This window comes from Ischnura elegans, chromosome 12, assembly GCF_921293095.1.
Source record: "Ischnura elegans chromosome 12, ioIscEleg1.1, whole genome shotgun sequence".
NCBI lineage: Eukaryota > Metazoa > Arthropoda > Insecta > Odonata > Coenagrionidae > Ischnura > Ischnura elegans.
Genome location: NC_060257.1, coordinates 32,602,422 through 32,623,884, shown reverse-complemented (window position 1 = coordinate 32,623,884; position 21,463 = coordinate 32,602,422). Strand labels below are relative to the sequence as shown.

The following is a 21,463-nucleotide window of genomic DNA, read 5'->3' as shown; positions in this document are numbered from 1 at the left end:
ACAAAAACAAAAGTTTTTACTGTTAAACGTTTATTATATCATTGTAATAATAATTTATTTTGTCTAGAGACCTTACAGCAAAAGATGACACGTCATAAAAGGAAAAAAATGCATATATATATATATATATATAATAGATTATAAATAATTGTATGTTCACAGGATATTAATGCTTAATAGGAGGAATGAAATAGGTATTCGTTAACAGAATAATAATTCTTCTCGTGAAGAAAAGATTTTAACTTCCTTTTGAATGACTCCATCGACTGAATTGATTTCAAATGCGCAGGAAGTTTATTATAAATTCTGAGGCCCAGCTCGCATGGGCCCAGCTTTAATCTGTTAGTCCTAATGGAATGATAATGAAGGTTATTACAATTCCTAGTTTCATATTTGTGAACATCACAATTGAGCATAAACAAATCAAGATTATAACGTACAAAAATTAAAATTGATAATAAATATACACACGGGAGTGGAAGAATGTTAAGTGCTTTAAAAATAGGCTTGGAGGGAGCATCAAAAGGTTTTTTTGCAATGATTCTAATTGCACGTTTTTGTAATGTGAACACCTTGGAGGCATGAGGGGATGAGCCCCAAAAAATTATATTGTATGACATTCGAGAATAAAAGATACCGTAATACAATGTAAGAAGAATATTTAAATCAACAGAGTTCCTAAGGTGTCTTAATAGATAGCAGATTGAACTTAGTTTGTTGGCTAAGAAGTCAATATTCATCTCATAGGACATATTACTACATAAGTATGCACCAAGGAATTTTGTGTGGGACACATTCTCAATAGACTTTTTATCCAATCTAATTAGGATGCTCTCGAGAACATTACTATTACCACAAAATTGAACAGTGTGTGTCTTTTGTGTGTTTAAAATCAATTTGTTAGCTGTACACCAGCTTAAAATACTATCATTTGCATTTTTAGAGCTCATAATAATGTCATTTTGAGTTGGAGAAGAAAGTAAAATATTCGTATCATCAGCATATAATATGACTTTAGAAGCTGGAATATTACTGAGGGAATGAGCTGAATCATTTATGTAGATTAAAAATAAGATTGGGCCTAAGATTGAACCCTGAGGAACTCCTACGGTGGTAGAAGTACTTTTGGAGGAGTATATACTGCCATTTACAGACAGTGAGACAGCCTGTGTCCGATGTTGTATTCTGACTTGTCTTGTAATAGCAATTATATCCTAGGATCAATAATATTAATTATTATTTGTGAAATAAATCAGGGAAATAAAAATAATTCTAGCCCTAAATGCATTCTTTGGAGTGATATTGTATCTAATGGTACGTAAAATCTCCCTTTGCTAAAGCTAATGTAACTTTCTGTGGAATCCATGGCAACCAAGGTGGGGTAGCAAGGGCCAAATGTTGGTCCCAAGATCAATAATTTTTCAGGAGGAGCTTGCTGTGACTAACTGAGAACGGTGTAGTAAATGGGCTATTATTGTGTATAATAATAATAATAATAATAATATTTATTTGCCCAAGGATACAATATGTCATGATAAAATCATTAAACAAGTATATAGGGCACGTCAAAATTTACAAATTCACATAAGAAAATGCTACATTTCAGATTGAAGATATTCTTTTATACTATAAAAACACTTCTCTATTAAGTAAGCAAAGACCCTCTTTTTAAAAACATCAATATTTTCTATACTTTTAATGTTTACAGGTAGGTTATTATACAGTTTTGTACACATGAGCTCAGGCCCTCTAGATACCAGAGCTAGGTTCGATTGTTTGACATGAACGTCATTACATCTCCTTGTTTCATAGGAATGTATCCTATTATTCATAGTAAAACAACCTTTATACCTTTTTACATATATGAAGTATGACTTTTATATATATTAAGTATGACTTCAGTGATCGGGGTTGCTGTCGGAACCGTCTTAATGATCAAGTTTATTAAAGGACATGTGTGTATGACCGAAGGAATGATCTTCTGTGGAGCTGGCTGAGGTCTCTTAAGTAGTAGGTAAAGCCTGAATCACGCACTCATTTTTCCATCCTTCTCGAGGGACAGCTCCAGAGATCACTCTAATGATAGTGTAAAAAATGGTCATTTCACACAATCATTGCCTGCGATGCTCGATGGATGGAAATTCCATCCCACGGCTTGTCCCTTTTTACGTCGCATAAACCATTGCTGGCTCGCACTGTCCTACAGGTAATCAGCACACAGCCACTAATAGCAATTGTAATGCCACGTTTGGCTTTTAATTGAATGATAACTGTAACTACAGAAAGTTTCAGAATAAGTGATGGAAAAAGGGACGTATGGAATGACCTCATTCAGAAAATGATAGGTTGAGCGATCTCACTGTTGGTCCCTGAAAACCTATCTCTGGAGCTATCATTGTGAGGGATGGAAAAAATGATCATGTGATTCCGGCTTATCTAGAAGCACATGCCTGCCTAACACTTAGTTTTCAGAGTAAATGACCCTCTAAGCCTCCTTGTTCAGTTGTTATCCTGAACTTTCCCAGTCAGGGCAAACGTTTTTTCTCTTTCATCTTTTGATACTTTTATTTTATATAACCTATTTACACCGAGTATGTTGAAAATAAAGCAACCAATGAAAACAGAGAATTTTATACTTTCAATAAAACTTTGGTCAAAGAAATCTGAGTCTTAATTTCATTTCACATTGATATATCCTTCACGATAAATGCGAGTGTTGTGGGGGCCCCCCAAGCTCTATAACCGGCCAGCCATCCTGGCCAAGGCTGCCCCATTATCATACCTTATATTTCCCTTCCATCTACTTAATGTTCTTACTAAATCCTGGTCTGATTCAATGAATTTGAGTGAAGACCTGTTCAGAACAATTACTGGAGTTCTGTCGTAGCCACTTTCACGGCTATGTAAAAATTGTAACAAAATTAGCTGCTGAAGTGTATCACTAATATGTACTTCACATGGTGAATCAAACTTAAAATAGAAGCAAAACAATTGTATACAGAGCATTTATTTTAGGAATTTTTATACAATTTCAGCTTTATCTCAGAATGAATGTTTGGGTTTCACCAACAGCATTCCTCACATGCATGAGACACAATGGACTCGACTAGAGCTGCATGAGAGTGCAAATATCATTCTCAAGTAACAAAAAAAAATATTTTAAAAAACACTGGCATTGAGCAATGGAAATTTGACAATGCATGGGTGCCATCAACAAGGAACAAACTTTTTTATGCTACATGTTATGAGAAAAATTCGATGTAAAATTGGCCATGGGAAGAGAACTCTCATGAGAAATGAAGAGGAAATGTGCCTGCATTTCCTTCATCTCACAAAATATTACACTCATTTTTTACTCATGGAATATATAAATTTTAAGATAAATTATCATTAAATTTAAAAATTCAAGAAAATGACACAGCAAACGGACAAAAATGAAAAATTTTCCCAATTTAAGTTTCTTTCAGTGCACCTAATATTCATTAAGCACTTAAACTTGCTCCAATTTCATGAAGTACCTTGAGGTCAGTCATCAAATTTTTTTTAAATCAAGGAGTACAAGCTCACTGAAACAGAAAATCATAGCTATTCACAAAATACAGCAGTAGTTGATGATACTTCAAAATTTAACAGGATAAAAATTGTGAATAGTATAGAGAGAGGAGAAGACCTGTGAAGAGACTATGAATTCCACAGAACTATTTGCAATCTGACTTTTGTCACGAAGTCAACTTTCATACCGAGTACACAAGGTTTGATTCATTACTTTCGGCGAAATTTGAGGTCTATACTGAAATTGGAAGTACAATTCCCTGAATAAACTCATGCATTGAATGCTTGAATTTATTCAAAGCATACAGCATTATAAGTTTTAAATGATACTTAAAAATTAAACAGGATGAACATAGTGAATACGATAGAGAAATACTGTAGAAGTCTGTTTACAATGATGGTGTACTGAGTGGCATGAGTTTATTCAGGGAGTTTAAATTCCACTTAACATGATAGCAATCACCATCTGTAACAACTTTCCAAAACGGCTAAAAATAATAATATATAGGCTTTAATTTTTTTGAAACCATCATTATCACAATAGAAACAATTTTTCACATTTGCATTATTAACAATGTTTTCTATTCAGGAGTACCAAGAGAGGGACTCTTAAATCTGTGCAAATATATCATACCAAGCAGTGGTGCCAACTCCATGGGGTCTGAGGGGACCCGAGCCCCCTCAAAAATTTGTTGGGGGAGGAGGAGGTTTTACAATTTTCCCCAGACTGTCCAGTTATCAAGAATCAAGTTTTCAGGGTTTAAATGTTAATCATATGACTCTTCTATAATATGTACTTGAAAAGTCTTTAAAACTCACTATTCATATAATTTCATGTGGCCCCGGTTTGGCCCCCCCGATATTTTTTATATTTATTATGCAGATTAAAAATTTAGGATTGAGAATATTTAAGCAATACACGAGAAAAAAAGAGGATATGAGTCAACAGGATTGCGCACTGGTTAACCCATTTCCACCCAAAAAAATGCCTGAAACTCTGATTTGCACCCATCTCTTTCAGCAAGTTGGATTATGTATAACAGTTTCAAAAATTAACTTTGAGAGTGGTTAGAGGTTAAGATTGAGGATGGGTCCCTTCCACTTATTTATCACTATTCCGATTTAAGGTCACTTCCCGGCATCAATTCTAGTTCACACTTCTCGTTTGTAATTGAATGAAACATAATTTTTAGAATATCAAAGATATTAAATCTTGTATGATAATCGGCATGATGACATGTAAGCTCTTAGAATTACATAGTTAAATAAAATATTGGAATATTTCTACGAGATTTATTTGAACACGACATGTTTTATTATTACAACAACAATCATAATGCAGTTGATAATGTTGTAACAACAACAAAACACGTTGTGTTGAAATTAATCCTGTGGAAATATTTCAATGTATCATTTACCTAATGACTTTTATAAGAGTATCACGAAAACTACCAAAAATAACACATGAAGTTATCTCACAAGCGATTGATTCTACAACATCACTGTATTTGAAATACGCAGTACATGTAAATTATGCTTGAGAAAAGTTTCATACTTGGTCTAACATCAATCATCATCGATTCTTCTCCACTTTCATTCAAATATCAAGCTGAAAACCTATTGTACCTGTCCCATCCCTTGTTTTGATTTATTAGAAAGGCATTGGTAAGTAATACAATAGAGTGCTCATTATCCATTGCCCCCACAACTGTTCTTCTGTTTATCCATGCATTAATTCTTTAATTACATCTCCCCACTCCCTCAGTTACCCTTCCACGTCAAAACTATGTACTATGAAGATGTCTAAGAAAGGATTTTGTGGAATTCTTGATCTTCTCCTCTCCCTTCTACCTGATTTATAATTCTTAATATTCCCCAACACAATAATGGGACACACTTGAAGGTTCTCCATTTATGTAATAGTGGATTTATTACCTCTGCCATTAAAACTTGACGAATATTTTGGTAAATAAAATCACAAAAAGAATGCACCCATAGCTTAGTTCTCAGCATCTTGTGCACACAAAACATTTTCTCATCTACTAAAAATATCACTTCTGTAAACTAATTACATATTTTAAAGTTAATTTTGCACAAAAAATAGAATATTATAAAAATTTAACTGCATAAAAACAAACTAAATTCATCATCTAAGAAATTGATTCATGACAATATTGTCTAAGTTCCTTAATTGGGTTAGGTGGAAGAGGGGACTTATTAGTCTCAACCACACCTGAATAAAGGCATCTCTAATTATTATTAATTGTTTAGAGTAAGAGGCCAACTTGTTCCCAAAAAATTGGAAATGGCAACATAAATGCTGGCAATTATAAGTCTACTTCATTGGCACTCATGTTCATAAAATGTCATTTGATGATATCCTATTACAAAATCTACATTTTACATATCACATAATAACAAAGGCACAAAGTATAGTCAATACCAACAAAAAAATTACATAACAAGTTATCAATGACTTGGTTACATATTAATTGTACCCAATAGAGATGATTAAAAAATAATTCACAATCTTTTCTGAGAAAAATTAATCAAGTGGAGGAACAAATTGTTGAAATAAATTTGTACCAGAAAACCATTACGAAAAAACTTGTTCCTCAATACCACACAAAATATGATAAATAATACTTCAAATATTAGGAGACTTCAAAAAAAGAGTTTTATTCTTTGGAGATATATTAAAAATAAATAGTGAGATTGGCATGTCCCATTGGGATCAATATTCATTAAACAAAATTAATAGTGAGCACCACAAAATTACTACGTATAAACGTTGGATAAAATTATCAACAATTTTTACAAATATTTCCTAAAATTTCAGCTAGGAATCTTTGCTTTGAGGTTCCTTCTCAGGACATCTTTTCCTTACGTCACACGATTCGGATCTACGTCGCTTGGAGACAACCTTTTTTTCATTACGATGCTCCGGCTTTTTAGTTACCAAACCTTTGTCTCGGGAGGGGTTTCGATGCATGGAAGACCTATGTACAGGTGTAGCATGGCGCCTGATGGGTGATCCTTCAGATTGCTTTTGTGGCCACCTCTGTTGCTTTTTCATACTCTTGGCAATGACTCTCTTCTGGTGGTCCAACTGAGGGAATAGATCTAAAAGAAAATTCAGAACGTTACTTTCAACATGAAATATAGAGCTAATGGAGCAGGTCCTCACCTAATGACAGGTTCTACTTACAATAAATTCAGAATAAAAGATGACCAAATTTTGTCCAAGCTTTTTAAAAATTCAAACTATCAATTTTGTCACCATTGCATACTACGCAAATTATGTCATCAGCTATGTAGTTGTATGCCTTCTTTGAAAACAAAACATCTTTATTTACTTAAAAACATTTTCATGAAATGATGCTCTAAAAATTGATTCCTTGTCCTCAAAACAATGGTGATTCAATACATAATGGTATTCACTATATGATCGGTCCTTTGGAATGGATTAGTAATGCAGTTGGCCCTTGACATATGAACAAGATGCGTTCCAAGTCCTTGCCCGTACGTTGAAAATTGATGTTACCTGAGACAAAATGTAGCAGCAGGAATTGTTCAGTAGCATTCTAGGAATGATAAAAGTGAGCACTAAAAGTAATTCGCTGTTCACTGTAGGTCATCAGTTTCATAACACTCTTGCTATCATACTTTGTTATGCTTGATTCTAATGGTATAAATTTTGGAATGCATGCCTCCAAAGGAAAATATCCGTATAATACGAAAGCATGACTAACATTTGTCACAGCATGGAACTCGTCATGGGCTTGAAGCCCAAAGTTGGATCTCCAAGCAACATAGCCAATTGCGATCGGCCAACTCAAATGGCGCCGAATTTGAAATTTCGGTCATGTTTGAATTTTTTGATAGGGCATGAATGTTCGTACCTCTGAAAGTTCATAAGTTCAATGTTCGTAAGTTGAGGACTTACTGTATCCTAAATCGAGGGTCCACTGTAGGCCTGTGAACATGATTTGTATGTGTTAGTTTCATCGATTGCTTCTTTCTTCATATTTTCCCGCTGAAGTTCTTGAGCGTTTGGTCAAAAGAGTAAAACACGTGATTGGGCTACATTGCCCCCGAAAACAGCATCTGTGGGCCTTTAACATCAGCGCTGGTAACAAAGGTAACAATGGACAATTATAAACACCCATACCCTGGATAAATATTATCCAGAGGGCAGGGACATATGCAGGCAAAAATTTTCTTAGGGTCCCACATCAACAGTTTTTCCTTTCCCACTGCCCAACATCCCTGTGACTGCTTGTTTCAGCCTTGTGATGCCAGGTAAACTGCACTTTGAACCCATTGAGCATTGGGATGGTGACAGCCCTCACAGTCAATGGGCTGACACCAGGCCCAGAACTAGGGTGAGGAAGGGGGGCACAGGGGGCAGAAAATTTTTATAAGTTTATCTAAAAATATTATTTCAAAATTAAGATACCACAATTAATATTGTTTGATTTTATTGAAAATTTTATCAACTTCATGAGTAGGACAGGCGTCGTTTGTGATGGCACATGGGATGAGAGGATCAGAACTCTTTCCACTCTCTCTTATGGGACACTGCATTCAATGAAGCATTAATTTAAAATTTCTAATCCAGATCCGATGTCTTCAGCGAACTTGGATCTGAAGTATACGGTAAGGGCAATATCGGCGGATACTTGGATTCAAGGTATCAAATCCGACCATCACTTAACATAAGTGTTATTAGCAAGTGTTTTTATAAATATTTTTAGGGTATCAACAAGAGCTCACGGCAGGCCAATATTTAAATCTCTTAAAGTCCTCACTCTGACCTGCATGTATCTTGCAATGTTCCCTATCTCTAAAAAAATCCTACTTTATTTCCTGAAAATATATCAGTCCATTTATGACCCAAAGTAATGCAAATGTTCACATAAATAATCAACATCTGATATTTTCTAAGCAAGACCCTCACACTATTTGGCTTCTCAAATCTATAACAAATTACCTACATTCATAAAATTCGTTCCTTCAAGAAATAATTCAAATTAAAACTGGGTGAAATACTATACAGTAAAATGTACTACAGTTAGGATGAGTTTTTTTTAGGACATCCTATAATTAGGTGTCTAATGCAAATGTTTTGTTTATACACTGTATAATATGTCTTGGTCATGGTCTTCAAGTTTTATGTTTGCTGTGTGTGTGTTGTAAAGTGCCTTATACTGACGAATTCTATACCCTTTAACCAATTGAATAATCTATTAATAAATAAATAAAAATACTTCAAACAATCAGTGTGTAATGTCAACTAATGCATCTCAGAAGATAGCTTACTATTATATTTTAGTGGCGGGGGGAGGAAGGGGAAAGGGAGACAAACTGATCTTTGTCTCCCCAGACAAAAGTCCTGGTTCTGGCCCCAGCTGTCGCCATCCCAATGTGTGCCATAGTATGAGTGGCATGGCACATGTGTTGGCACTTGGTGATATGATGCAGATGAACAATAACAATAAACAGGTAAGTGGCAAAACTTCCTTTGAGTTTTCCTGCATGTTCCCTTCTTCAGTAAAATGACAAGAAAACAGCAGTTTATTCATGGGTAATTTACCTTGTGAATGTTCCAGAGCAACTTTAGCAGCATTCATTTCAGCTTGCTGAATACTATGGCCAGATGCCTTCGCTAATCTTTGTCCACGAAAATAAACTGCTACCGTGTAAACTCTAGTATTTGTAGGGCCTTTGCATTCTATCACTCTGTATTGTGAAAAAGAAAAATTTCAGATCAATGTCACAGGGTAAACATAGTACATGGTTCTCCAAATGGCTCCAATTTTCATTCTTTGATAATACCCACTTATAAATAGGAATATCTGGTTCTCCACCGTCCATTGTGCGAAGAGTCAAGCAACATTGCTGAAGTTTGGACTTGGGATCATTCCAGTCTTGATTCATGATAAAATCTTGAAGACGGGGGAAGAAACAGACATGGCAAAAAACTAAGCAGTACTCAAGCCCCTGTAGATAAAAAAAACAATACATCAATAAATTGTAAGTATTGTGCAGTCAGGGCCGGATTCCACATCAAGTTTGGGGGGTTTATGATCCTGGTGTGGGGAGTATGGAAATACCCTCCGGTAGCAGTGGCGGATACATATGGGGGGTACAGGGGGCGTGCACCCTCCCCTTGCGGAGCCACCCACATTGCCTAACATTGTGGAACTACAATAGGGTAGTTTCCTCCATCAAAGAAAACGAAAGGCATTGATTGCGATTTGTTACCCACCCTTAGTGTATTCATAATATACAAATTACTTGGTTTTAGAAATCCCAGTTTAGACGAATAGCAAAGGTCAATTTTATCCTCATTTGAAAAAGGCCAGATTAGCGCCCATGCGATGCCACTCCACGTGACGTCACAGGGACCTAGTTTCTATACTAGTAGATAGGAGTTTTACATCGTCTGAGGTTACCAATGCATGCATGAGGCACAGAGCTCAGGGAAACATGTCTTAATAATCACCTATTAAAACTGGCTAAGGTCGGAAAGTTTTCCTCGTTTGATAAGGTATTAATAATCCTTATTTAAGCCAAGCGCTACCAGCTAGCAAGGTACTCTGCTACCTGCTAGCATCCTGCGTCATATCAGCACTCAGAGCCTTGCCCCAAGGTCATCTCACTTGCAGCAGCGGGAACCAGAACGACGTCACTCGGGAGTTTTCACGGCATTCATACTTACCCGTCGCATTTTCGCCTGCTTGAAATTCATCGCTTTGCATTTAATCGAGAAAAAAAGATATAGTCATTTAAAAATCTAAAAGCTTGAAATACTTACTCCAGGAGTAATTATAAAATTAATAAAAATAAAAAAGTAAATAAAGTAATAGGCAATAATAAAATCATAGGAAACCACCCTATCGCATAGCAGTGGCGGATACATATGGGGGAGCAGGGGGCATGCGCCCTCCCCTTGCGGAGCCACCCGCATTGCCTAACATTGTAGAACTACAATTGCAACCCTTTTATATCATAATATGGAATTGTCTTGTAAATGTGTATAATCATTTTAAATAAAACTTTCTCAAACTTTGCATGTGACTCGATAATTTTTTATTACGATTAAAGTACAGGTAGCTCTAGATACCTTTTGCACCCCCACCCCTCGGATTTTTTTCTGTATCTGCTACTGTCTGGGAAAGAGGGGCATTTTTACAGTAGGTTGAGCTATGCTCAATGATAAGTACAGCTCAAAATTCTCTCACGTTTGGGACTAGTAATCATGCACAAGCATACACACTCCCTTTACTCAAAGTGTCAAGCAAACACGACGGCTACGTATGAATGCTGGGAAAAGCCTGTTTGACGTATTTCTGGTTCCCGCTACTGCCGTACGAGGCCACCTTTGTGCGAGGCTATGATAGCTGCCACGACGCAAGCTGGTAGCAGGTAGCGCTTGGCTTAAATAAGGATTATTAAATGCTTATCAAATGAAAGAAACTTTCCGACCATAGGCAGTTTTAATAAGTGATTATTAAGAGATGTTTCCCTGAGCTCTGTGCCTCAATCATGCATTGGTAATCTCAGACGATGTAAAACTCCTTTCTACTCGTATAGAATCTAGGTCCCTGTGACGTCACGTGGAGTGACATGGCATGGGCGCCAATCTGGCGTTTTTCAAATGAGGTTAAAATTGACCATTAACATTCGTCTAAACTGGGATTTCTAAAACCAAGTAATTTGTATATTATGAATACACTAATGTTGGGTCATGAATCGCAATCAATGCCTTTTGTTTTCTTTGTTGAAGGAAACTACCCTATTCTGGCTAGCACACTGACTAGCTAACACCCAGCATGTTAAATACATACAGAATAAAAATACATGCAGGATTAGAGTAGGGATTTATAACAGCATACTACCTTATCCACATAGAGAGCACCAAGAAAAGCCTCAAGTAAATCAGCTCGGTCTTTTGTCTTCAGCTCTGCCTTTGGATTGGAGTATAAGGCAAAAGCAGTCATTCCGAGATCATCACAGACTACAGCTTGGGTTCTGTTATTAACCAGTGAGCTCCGAAGAAGCTGTTGGGATAAAAAACTTAATATTTCAAATCATTCAAACATTCACAGATATTATTTTACCTGCCTCAAGAATAAGATTAACACAATCGCATGTAGAAAATTAGCATATTTTTATGGATGTTCAAATGGGTAACTCAACATCCGAGTCTAGTTGAAGGAAACAAAGTAGATACAATCACTTTTTCAAAATTCAAGTTGTTTTAAAAAAAGTTGGTGGCAAATAATTAGGCTGGGTGAAAGATTTTATACTTCGATAATTTTGGGACATGTGTGTGGATGGTAATACTATATCATTAAATAATTAAATTTCCATATTTCTCCGATTAAATTATGTATCCACAGTTTGCTCAAATATCTGGGATATTATGCGTAGAGATGACTGCAAAATATATTGAGGTACAAGTGACTTAAGCAAACTGAACATTAGCACTACGTTACGAACAGAGTGGCAAAAAAGTCTTTATCTCTTTTTTATTAAACAGGAAATTTAGGTTTTTAACTGCAAATCTTCAATATTTTTGTTACCTTTGCATTTTTCTGACACATATTACACACTTTAGTGGGACTAGTAGCCAAAATTACAAGACATAAATCAATTTTTTTTCAAAACTTATGCTCAACAGGATGTTGACTATTTAAGTATTTTTTTTCAACAATACACTACTCTACACAGCAAAGTGAATTCTTAAAGAATATATGCCGGAACACATCAAAAGACTGTTTACCAAAATAACTAGAGAATTTAAAGTTTTCTATTACTCTATCACAACAATGGTAATCATATTTAGTGGTAATATTTTATAATGATAGCGAGACTTCCACTGCAAAATACTGAAGGTATCATTTATTCCAAATACTTCCTCTCTCACTAAATGATACAATTTTTGTAACACCCTTCTACTTACAGACAAATGCCCTTCATGATGTTCAGGAAAGAATTTGTAGAGGTATTCAGATGCTATGAGCTGCAGAACTGTGTCACCCAAAAATTCCAATCTTTGATTTGAGCCTCTGTGAAAGTAAGGGGATAACATTATTTTTTGCTTGGGAATGCTCAGAAAGGCAGCATTAGTTGTCATACGGAATATGCAGAGGCTAGAATACAACTTCCCTTCTTATTGGCCTACATTCTTATAAAAAATGTGAGACAGTTTAGCAATGGAATACTAGTGCTCCACACTTGGATGAATAAATCATTTGAATGCACATGGATAACTGAAACCTAAATTAACTCTCTTAGAGCTATCCTTCTTCCTGGGGTATTGGCGAGAAATGCGGAGGGTATTTTCATAAAATGTAGCAACTAGGACAAAAAAACAATACAAAGCTATTTTATTACATATCAATAAGTATTTTTTTATTATTGAGGTTAAACTGGTTAATATGGACAAAATATTTTTATGTTTACCAAAATAAAATATATCAACGTAAAAAGTTATAGCAAATTAAATAATGTACTACGTACGAGCCGATATATCGGCCCACCACACTAAAAGGGTTAATAATTTTTTTGGAGCTAATATTTCCAGAAATAGTTCCTGGGAGAATCGTACCAACAGTTAAAGAATATGAAGTTATGTTTGGGCACTGTTTGAATATTTATCTCCTGATCATCATGCAACATAATACTGCAACAGACCAAAAAAATCAAAAGCACCATCAGCAACACATTTAAAAACTCTTCTCACAAAGCAGGTCAAGTTGCTTATAAGAATAATTCACTGTTCAACTCATTACCCCAAAACATTTAAACCGGCAATCAGAACCAATAAGAGTCAGTACCGATATAACTGGTGTACAAAATCTGAATGATTTTCTCCTGCATAATTTATATTATCGACTTTAAAAAGAGTGATTTTATGGATATAATTACTCCTGTGATAACTTGAAGAGTTATTTTCGGTGGCTTTAAAATTCAATCAATGAAAAAATTAATAGTTTTTGAAAATTAATCAATGAAAATGGAACACTTGATAAAGTGCTAGAACCAAAACTCTGCTAGAATCAACACTCCATCAAACAAACTGGAATTGCAATTGAGAAAAAAGGGAAACCAACTCATCTTTGATTTAAATGGACTCAAATAATTTGAAAAGATGAAATATGTATGAAAAACTTTAAAAGAACAAACATATTCTATAACCTCCTCCAAAAGCTTATGACAGATGTAGGTAAACTGATTGATATTTGTTGCATAAAATAAATAAATGCTGGAAAAAAATTAAAAATTGAAGATGCTGCTTACAGTGTAAGGTTGTTGTATCCAATGGATCGATCAGTAAAAGCTCGTGCCAATAGACGAATGTGCTTAAATTCCACACCAATCGAGTCTTCGAAGTTCACCAACTTCTGCAATTATTCAATAGGGTTGTAAGATACAGTGAAAGTAGTCCTAAATGGTTACATCCACCATTGATAATAATAAGTAATTGACGTATAAATCACGGATGCACTTCAATTAGCAGTACTCAATTTCCAATTTGTTGCGTGCAAACAGAGCTGCTCAATTGAATTCACCACCATGCGCATTTAACAATTGAACAACGTGGACAACTAATAAAGTCTTGACAGCACTCCAAAGAAATAATTAAGAATTATATTGGTTTTTGCTCCATTATACGGCATTTTTAAATTAAATAAACAATAATTTTTTTAAAATATTTGCATCTATTGCTCGTTTTTATTTCAGCATGTGCTTGTCACCATCAGTTTCGAACGTGATAGGCTAATGACGCTCGCAGTGTGACAAAGAGTGTGATCACGGTTTCAAAATAGCTGATATCACTGTCAGTTACATAATCAGGGTGCAGCTTAAATGTACCTGAATTTTAGCATGCAGATCTAGAATTATCGTATTTGTACATTAAACAGTCCTCATTTTTGTTGAACATGCCATGCAAAGTTAACACCTTTGTTTCTTTGTAATTACAAATATCAGCAAGATTTCTTGTATTTTATACATTTCCACTACATGCAACTCAGTCCGTTAAATATTATGGACCTAGATTCATCTAAATTTTTAGATCCATTTTATGCTGTCCTATACTGTGGCATACATCAGAACAAATGGAAAAAATGCACACAAAGAGCTTCAATAAATATTTACCAATCCCAAGAGCCACAAACCTGAAGTAATGGAAATGATGTAATCCATTTCCGATCGCCACTTGGTTCCTGATCTTGCAATGGATGCAATGGATAGTTCACCCACACATCCAGCAGATCTTCATCTGTCTTGAACAGTGTTTCAGCAAACACTTTGTCAGCCACCTACAAAGATATGAATGTAAGCGTTACATAATGTTGAATACTATGTCAAACCAATGGTCAGTTAAATATTATGAAGTCACAGGTTTTCATTCACAATGATTAAAAATTCTACTAAGTCACACCAGAGACAACTAATTTAATAATGAATGTTTCATGACTGCTATACCATGCTACATGTGATGATTACAGTGACTGCACTTTCCCAAAAAATGAAAAATTATGAAGATTCACTAAGAACTTCACCGCTTCATCTCTGCACAATATAATATAGTAATCTAATAACTGAATTACTGATGTTACGTGCATTTTGTTAAATTACTCACATCTATCCCTCCGTCAAGGAATAAAGCGCCCATCAACGCTTCAAAACAATTGGCCATGGCATGACGAAGTTCAAGATCATGGCAAAGATCAGATCCATGGGCATACAGCATGAAGTCTTCAAGATGAAGAGTCTAAAAACACAGGATAATATATATATTACACACACATATCAAAACAATCTTGACTAAAAGCAAGTAGGAATAAAATCAAATACCATTTAACTTAAGTTAGAAAATGCTTGCATTTTTATTGAGTAATGCAATTAAAGAAGGTTCAGTTTGAATCAAAATATGTAATACCAAAAAACATAAAAAAATTTTGAACTGAAACAATATGATTTGGTAAATTTTTTTAAAGAGAATCGAATGAAACTAAAAAATATAAGTTTCCAAACCTTAGCAAACAGAACTTCATTTTAGAAAAGCAATGACTTATCAAAAATTTTCAGGTATTTTTAGTGTACATCAGATAAAACAGGCTCTTAATCTATTACTGCCCAGTCTATGACGCATGAACCAAATTAGAACAGGTTTCTTGTCTAGCATGAAGTTTAACATAGAATAGACTATTTTCTGATCATGCATTTGTACAATTTGGGGTACACAGTGAATTATGGGTTTTTTTCTCGAGTCTAAGGAATTAGAAATGACTGGGAAAGATTCCCAAGTAACATTGACCGTTGGGCCTCGATTGGGGAACCGTAGTCACGGTTGGCTCATTGTGGGTGGATATGCCTACCAAATTCCGCTGTTGGCCCAACGCAGATATTGTTCGTCGGCCCAACGAAACGGTTTATGCTGTTGGCCCAACGGAAATCTCCAACGATGGCCCTACGAAATGGATTATCATTGGGCCACCGTTGGGACGTCATACCATTTCCCCAATTTCCGCCATGAGCGCTGCAAACAAAATTCCGTCAAGATCTTCAACATAGAGATGGGCGAAATTCCATTGTAATCGATTTATCTTATCAAATGGTTATCGGATCGGTAGCATCTATTCATTAAAAAATAGGGATGGCATAATCGATTGCTTTGACAGTCAGTGCTACCGACTATGTGCGGGCAGAATAATTATTTTACCTTTGATGTATCCAATTATACTCCAAGTTGATACAATCAAATGAAGATAATGCCAAACAAATGGTAAGCTTTACCTCATCTCTCATCATATCATAATGCGTCCGATTCACGTGACTTTGTAAATTAGTGGTATTCCTACACGTAATGATAAATTTACTGCAATAACGACATGTCACAGTTTTTCCCAAGTTTTTATGAAAAAATTTCCATAATTGACTTTCTAAGGGAGCCGTATAAATTTTTTCTTTCACTAGAATATCCAGTCTACTTGGATTAAATTTCAAAATAACAATATAGCCGCCTGCAGGGGCGCAGCTTAGAATTAAGGCTAAGCCCTATTGGAAAATTCTAATAAGTCTTACAGAAATTCTCATAAGAATTCTGTAAGACTTACAGGATTCTATAAGTCTCACACAAATTCTTATAGGATTCTATAAGTCTCACAGAAATTCTTATAAGAACTCTGCATTTCTCAGAATTCTATAAGAATGTTGTGCGGGTCGCATACCTTTCGGGTTTTTATCCAGCAGGCGTGTCACCATAACTTATGCTGGCAACTGATAATTATTTAAGGAATTCTGCATAAGATAATTTTTGGAAATTATGTATAACTCTTTTTTAAGTAATGTTCTGCTAATTTTCTGGTGTTTTCAGCATGGTATTTGATATAAATGGTTCCAAGAAGCGGAGGCTTCTTTAATGCGACTTGTTAGTATATATATCCCGGAGGACACATGAAAAATTTTAGACTTATAAGATCTGTCTGTTTCGAGTCTAACTTAACCGATGGAAGTTCGATATGGGCCGTGAATAAGCACGATGTATACTACGATTGCATACGTTGCAGGATACGGGTCACATGGTTCCCTAGCAACCTAACAACCAAAACTTGTTTGGTTGTTAGGGATTGCTTTTATATGTTAATGCACTATTATAATTCATTCATTCGCTGCGAAAACCTTAAAACAAAAATTTATATGTTAATCATTCACCATGTTTTTGTGATAGCAGTTTAATAAAATAAGTCGAGTGCTTCTAACAAAAATAAGGCATTGATCTCATTTGGTAAGTCTTACAAAACTGGCATTCCTAAAATCATGTTACCTTAAACAGATAGTTTTGTGGAATTTTAAACTTTTCATCATTTGAAAAATCTTCTCGGGATAGCGCGCGGGTTAGATTATTTAAGAGCGCCGACGTTTCGGGTACCGACTCGCTACCCATTCTCACGGCTACTGATAGAAAATTCGAAAAGACCGTTGAAGCCCAGCGTTAGGAGGAGCCGGATTGGTCGAGATCCGATTGTTGTCGCGGAAGGTGTAAAATCATATATTTTCATCATTAATTTAGATAGATCGATATGCATATTTTTTTCAGATTGTGGCATATCTAGTATAAGTGGAAGTTTTAATGAAAACAGTGTTTCAATGGACAAGTGAGTGATTTAGTCCCCTCTGAAGAGAATGAGATTGAATTTGTATGAGTAAACCTAAATAACATCTGCACAATTATTATTTTATGGAAAATGCATCAACTATTATACTCAATCAGTGATTCTGTGATTCCTATTAATATCCCTAAATCTTGCACTTATTAATCCAATTAAGTAAAATGGACTAAACTTAAAAATTTCGTTACCGAAGACCAGAGAATAGGAATTGTGAAGGCAATTGAATCAAATAACTCAGGGGTGTACATCTTGCAGGGTGACATGTTTGAAATTAAGGAGGATTTCTTTGAATTACCTCTTAGAAGTGGTACCATTGGTATATTTGTAGTAAAAAAATTAGTACCTGGATGCAAATTGCAGTCCACCCAGATTTTATCTAAGTGTGTTTTGTTGCCCTACAAAGAAGATGGACAGTTTTTGTGTGTGCCATATTGTAATATGGAAAGGTGCTGTTGAAATTTTCCTAATTTTGTCCTAATAAAAATTGTATAAAGTTTCTTCTCCCGACCTTCCTTATTATTACAACAATGTAGTGTTTATGATCTTGGAGTATAGGTCATGATGGATACTCAACTGGATGGATTTGTATATCATGACCTATACTCCAAGATCATAAACACTACATTGTTGTAATAAAAATTGTCCTAATTTGTGAAAATAAAAGTTGGGGACCTTCTGAACTGATATTGATTTTTTGTTTTCCACTTTTAACCACTGTAACCTTACTTTGTCCTATAGCATTGATTGTTAATGTATTTAATTTCATTTTGATTTATAGGGAGTTTAAGGTAAATATTCTATCTACCGGTATCGTATCAAGTGAGAAGGTAAATTAATTTAACTCTCATTCTATAAAAATGAGAAATGCCAGTAAAATATAGCTTTTGTTGGGAAACGGATGGCATAATTTAAAAGGGCCAACGGCGTATCGTTGGAGAGGGGTTGGCCTCTGGTTGGGAATACGAAGGCCCGACTGTAATGCTCTGTTGGCCCATCGTTGGGGAATCGTTGGTTGGGATACGGTTGGCGAGGTGGCCAAATCATACCATGGGCCAACCGCTGTGTCCCACCATCTGCCAACAGAGGGCCAACCAAAAATGTTACTTGGGTTGTTTCAGCATGGAGAGGCTGAAATGGTCATTATGCTCGAATTACCCCCAAATAGAGTGAAATTCATTTTTGATTCATTATAACGATATCTCCATGTTACATGAATCAAAATACCAAACTGATGAAATAAAACAGCAATGGCAACACAGGAAATATGAAATAAAACACTGTGGCAGTCAATGTGTTAAGCTGTATAACAATACTAAACTTGTGGCACACTAAAAAAAAAATTAAGTGCAAAAATTGTGCAATGTCTTATTCAATAAATTCAGGACTAACCTTTGCTAAAACAGCTAAATGCTGATTTTGTACAATAGCAGCTCTGTAGGTGGCTAATCCACCTTCCTCCAGGTCAGGAAACATGTGAAATAGATGAATGGACGTAAGAAATTCCACCACCGCATCACCAAGAAATTCCAATCTTTCATTGTGTGTGATATTTGACTCAGTCTCTTCTTTCTTCCCAAATCTTGACATGATATTAATTAGAGTGTTTATTCCTATGATGATAAGAATTAGAAGAAGTTCTTCAAATGTGTTCTGTAGGCATGTACATATTATGTTTTTACAAATTTCATGTTACCACGCAATGCATAAACGACACATGTGCATAAGCGATGAAGAAGTAATTGCACAAAAGAAGATTATTGAAAAATGATGTTATTCTTGGCATAAAAAACTAATGTGACTCCCTTCACAACATTTTTTTTAAAAGTTATTATAGCACTAGATATGCTTTCTAAGTGTACAATAACAATTACCTCTTTTCCGGGTATTCATGTAGTGAATTCTACGATCTCCATATTCAGGCTGACGGATTCCACAGTTTGTAAGAGAGTTACGAGCATGATCTGGATTTGTTCCAAAATTCTCCCTATTTAAATAATTAGATAAAAATGCAAATTATTTATAAATACGTTAAAAAATTAAGACAAATTCAAACCTCTTGATAAATTATTACTCAAAACTTTCAAATATTATCCTTAACAATGTCCAAGTGGCTCGTGATAAAATTTGATTATAGAAATTTCAGTGGTATGTATGACAGTGTGTATTTATAAGATTAAGGGAAAGGGTATGTACTCAAACAGTAAGTATTCTGAATGACCAGTACCACCATCAATTTTGCTAATACAAGGTAGTTAATACTGACAGAAAATGGAGTTAAAAGCCGCATCAAGTTTTAATAACCATGAATGATGAAAATGCTAAACAAGTCATAAATATTTTAGAGCACAAACCAGTATATATTCTTCCAATCTTTCCTATTTGTCAAGATAGATCCGTCTAGCAGCTTGTTCATTTACGAAAAAGAAAGAATATAAAATTCCATGATAAACAGGATAATAATAAAAAAAAAAACAGTTGAATAACATACTGGCACATGAATGTCCAACACACACACAGTGCAAGTCATTAAACAAAAAGATATTGAGACAAAGTTAACAACTGCAGTGAATTGACAATGCTACCATAAGTAAACAATGCCAAATGCGTAAAAGAACTTTAAAATACATATTAAAGCTTTGAAAAAAATACTGATCACAAACCTATAAGATGGATGCGTGAGTGCCAACTGCAGTAGGTAGCGGTTGTGAAATTTGTACCCAATGGACGTTTCCAGCTTGTCAAGAGATCGGTGGAAACGTAGGTGACACACTAATACTGGGATGAGCATTGCATGCTGGATCACGTCACACATCACTCCTGTCCGATAAAATCCCTTCCCACTCACAGCCACAGTTACGTCCCTCTTCATTTTAGACTGCGTCCGCATCTCTTGAAGACGGTTTTCTTTGGCTTCCAGCTTCCGTTTGTCTTCAAACGATGGTTTTGGCATGTTTGCAAGGAGGTGACGAAACTTGACGTATTCCCTCCAGGCTTTCTGATAGCTTTTATAAAAAGTTTAGATAAATCAATGGCTCAATCAACTGTTCAAGGAAAACAAATTGACATTAAAACATTCAACCAAAACTACACAATAATAGGCAAAAATAAATAGAATTGCAAGCTTTCAAGTACATATGTAGATAGAGAAAAGATCAACACATAATTATGAAATACAATAACCAAATTAACTAACATAAGTATGACCCCTCTTTTAAAATGTTGTGGGTGTTATGAAAATAAAGTGGACAATGAAAAAATCTAAATTGAGAGAAAGCAAAATTTTTTGAAAGTGACCCATACAAACAAGGTAAATGGTCCATTTTTCCCAATCACGTTTCATAATAATTGCTCTCTTCTTATACAATGAGGACTACAAAATTATGGAAGAGAACATAAGCAGAAGACAGATCATGGCAGAGATAAATAATCATGGAGTAAAGATCATACGATGGTCGTTTGGAAAATTAGTTCGGTTTTTCTTTCATAAATCAAGTTTTGATATCCCAGATAATCTCTGGTTGCATTTATCACTCACAGGAAAGGAAATATTAAAAGAAAACACATCACAGAAGAGTAATAACTCGAGGAGCTCTAGAAGCCAAAATCTATATAAGAATTAATTTTGCTGGATAGCTGTGTAGCCTATGATGACAATGATAATAAAAAAGAGGAGCAAATATCATTTTTACGAAGTAATGTCAATCATTGAATAAACTGGG

The 21,463-nt window shown here is 35.1% G+C and overlaps 1 protein-coding gene across 2 annotated transcripts in view; it reads right to left on the bottom strand.

Moving 5' to 3' along the window:
• Positions 1-2,989: 2,989 nt before the first annotated feature.
• LOC124169020 (ribonuclease 3) overlaps positions 2,990-21,463 on the bottom strand; it is a 49,751-nt gene continuing 31,277 nt past the window's right edge. For both annotated transcript variants that reach the window (XM_046547482.1, XM_046547484.1), the window contains exons 13-23: positions 20,405-20,746; positions 19,616-19,728; positions 19,134-19,354; positions 15,212-15,343; positions 14,745-14,888; positions 13,864-13,967; positions 12,524-12,629; positions 11,457-11,618; positions 9,395-9,555; positions 9,149-9,294; positions 2,990-6,675 (exon numbers count right to left, since the gene is read on the bottom strand). In XM_046547482.1, coding sequence (XP_046403438.1) covers positions 6,392-6,675; positions 9,149-9,294; positions 9,395-9,555; positions 11,457-11,618; positions 12,524-12,629; positions 13,864-13,967; positions 14,745-14,888; positions 15,212-15,343; positions 19,134-19,354; positions 19,616-19,728; positions 20,405-20,746 — 1,915 coding nt within the window. In that variant the 3' untranslated portion in view covers positions 2,990-6,391. The remainder of the gene's footprint in view (positions 6,676-9,148; positions 9,295-9,394; positions 9,556-11,456; positions 11,619-12,523; positions 12,630-13,863; positions 13,968-14,744; positions 14,889-15,211; positions 15,344-19,133; positions 19,355-19,615; positions 19,729-20,404; positions 20,747-21,463) is intronic.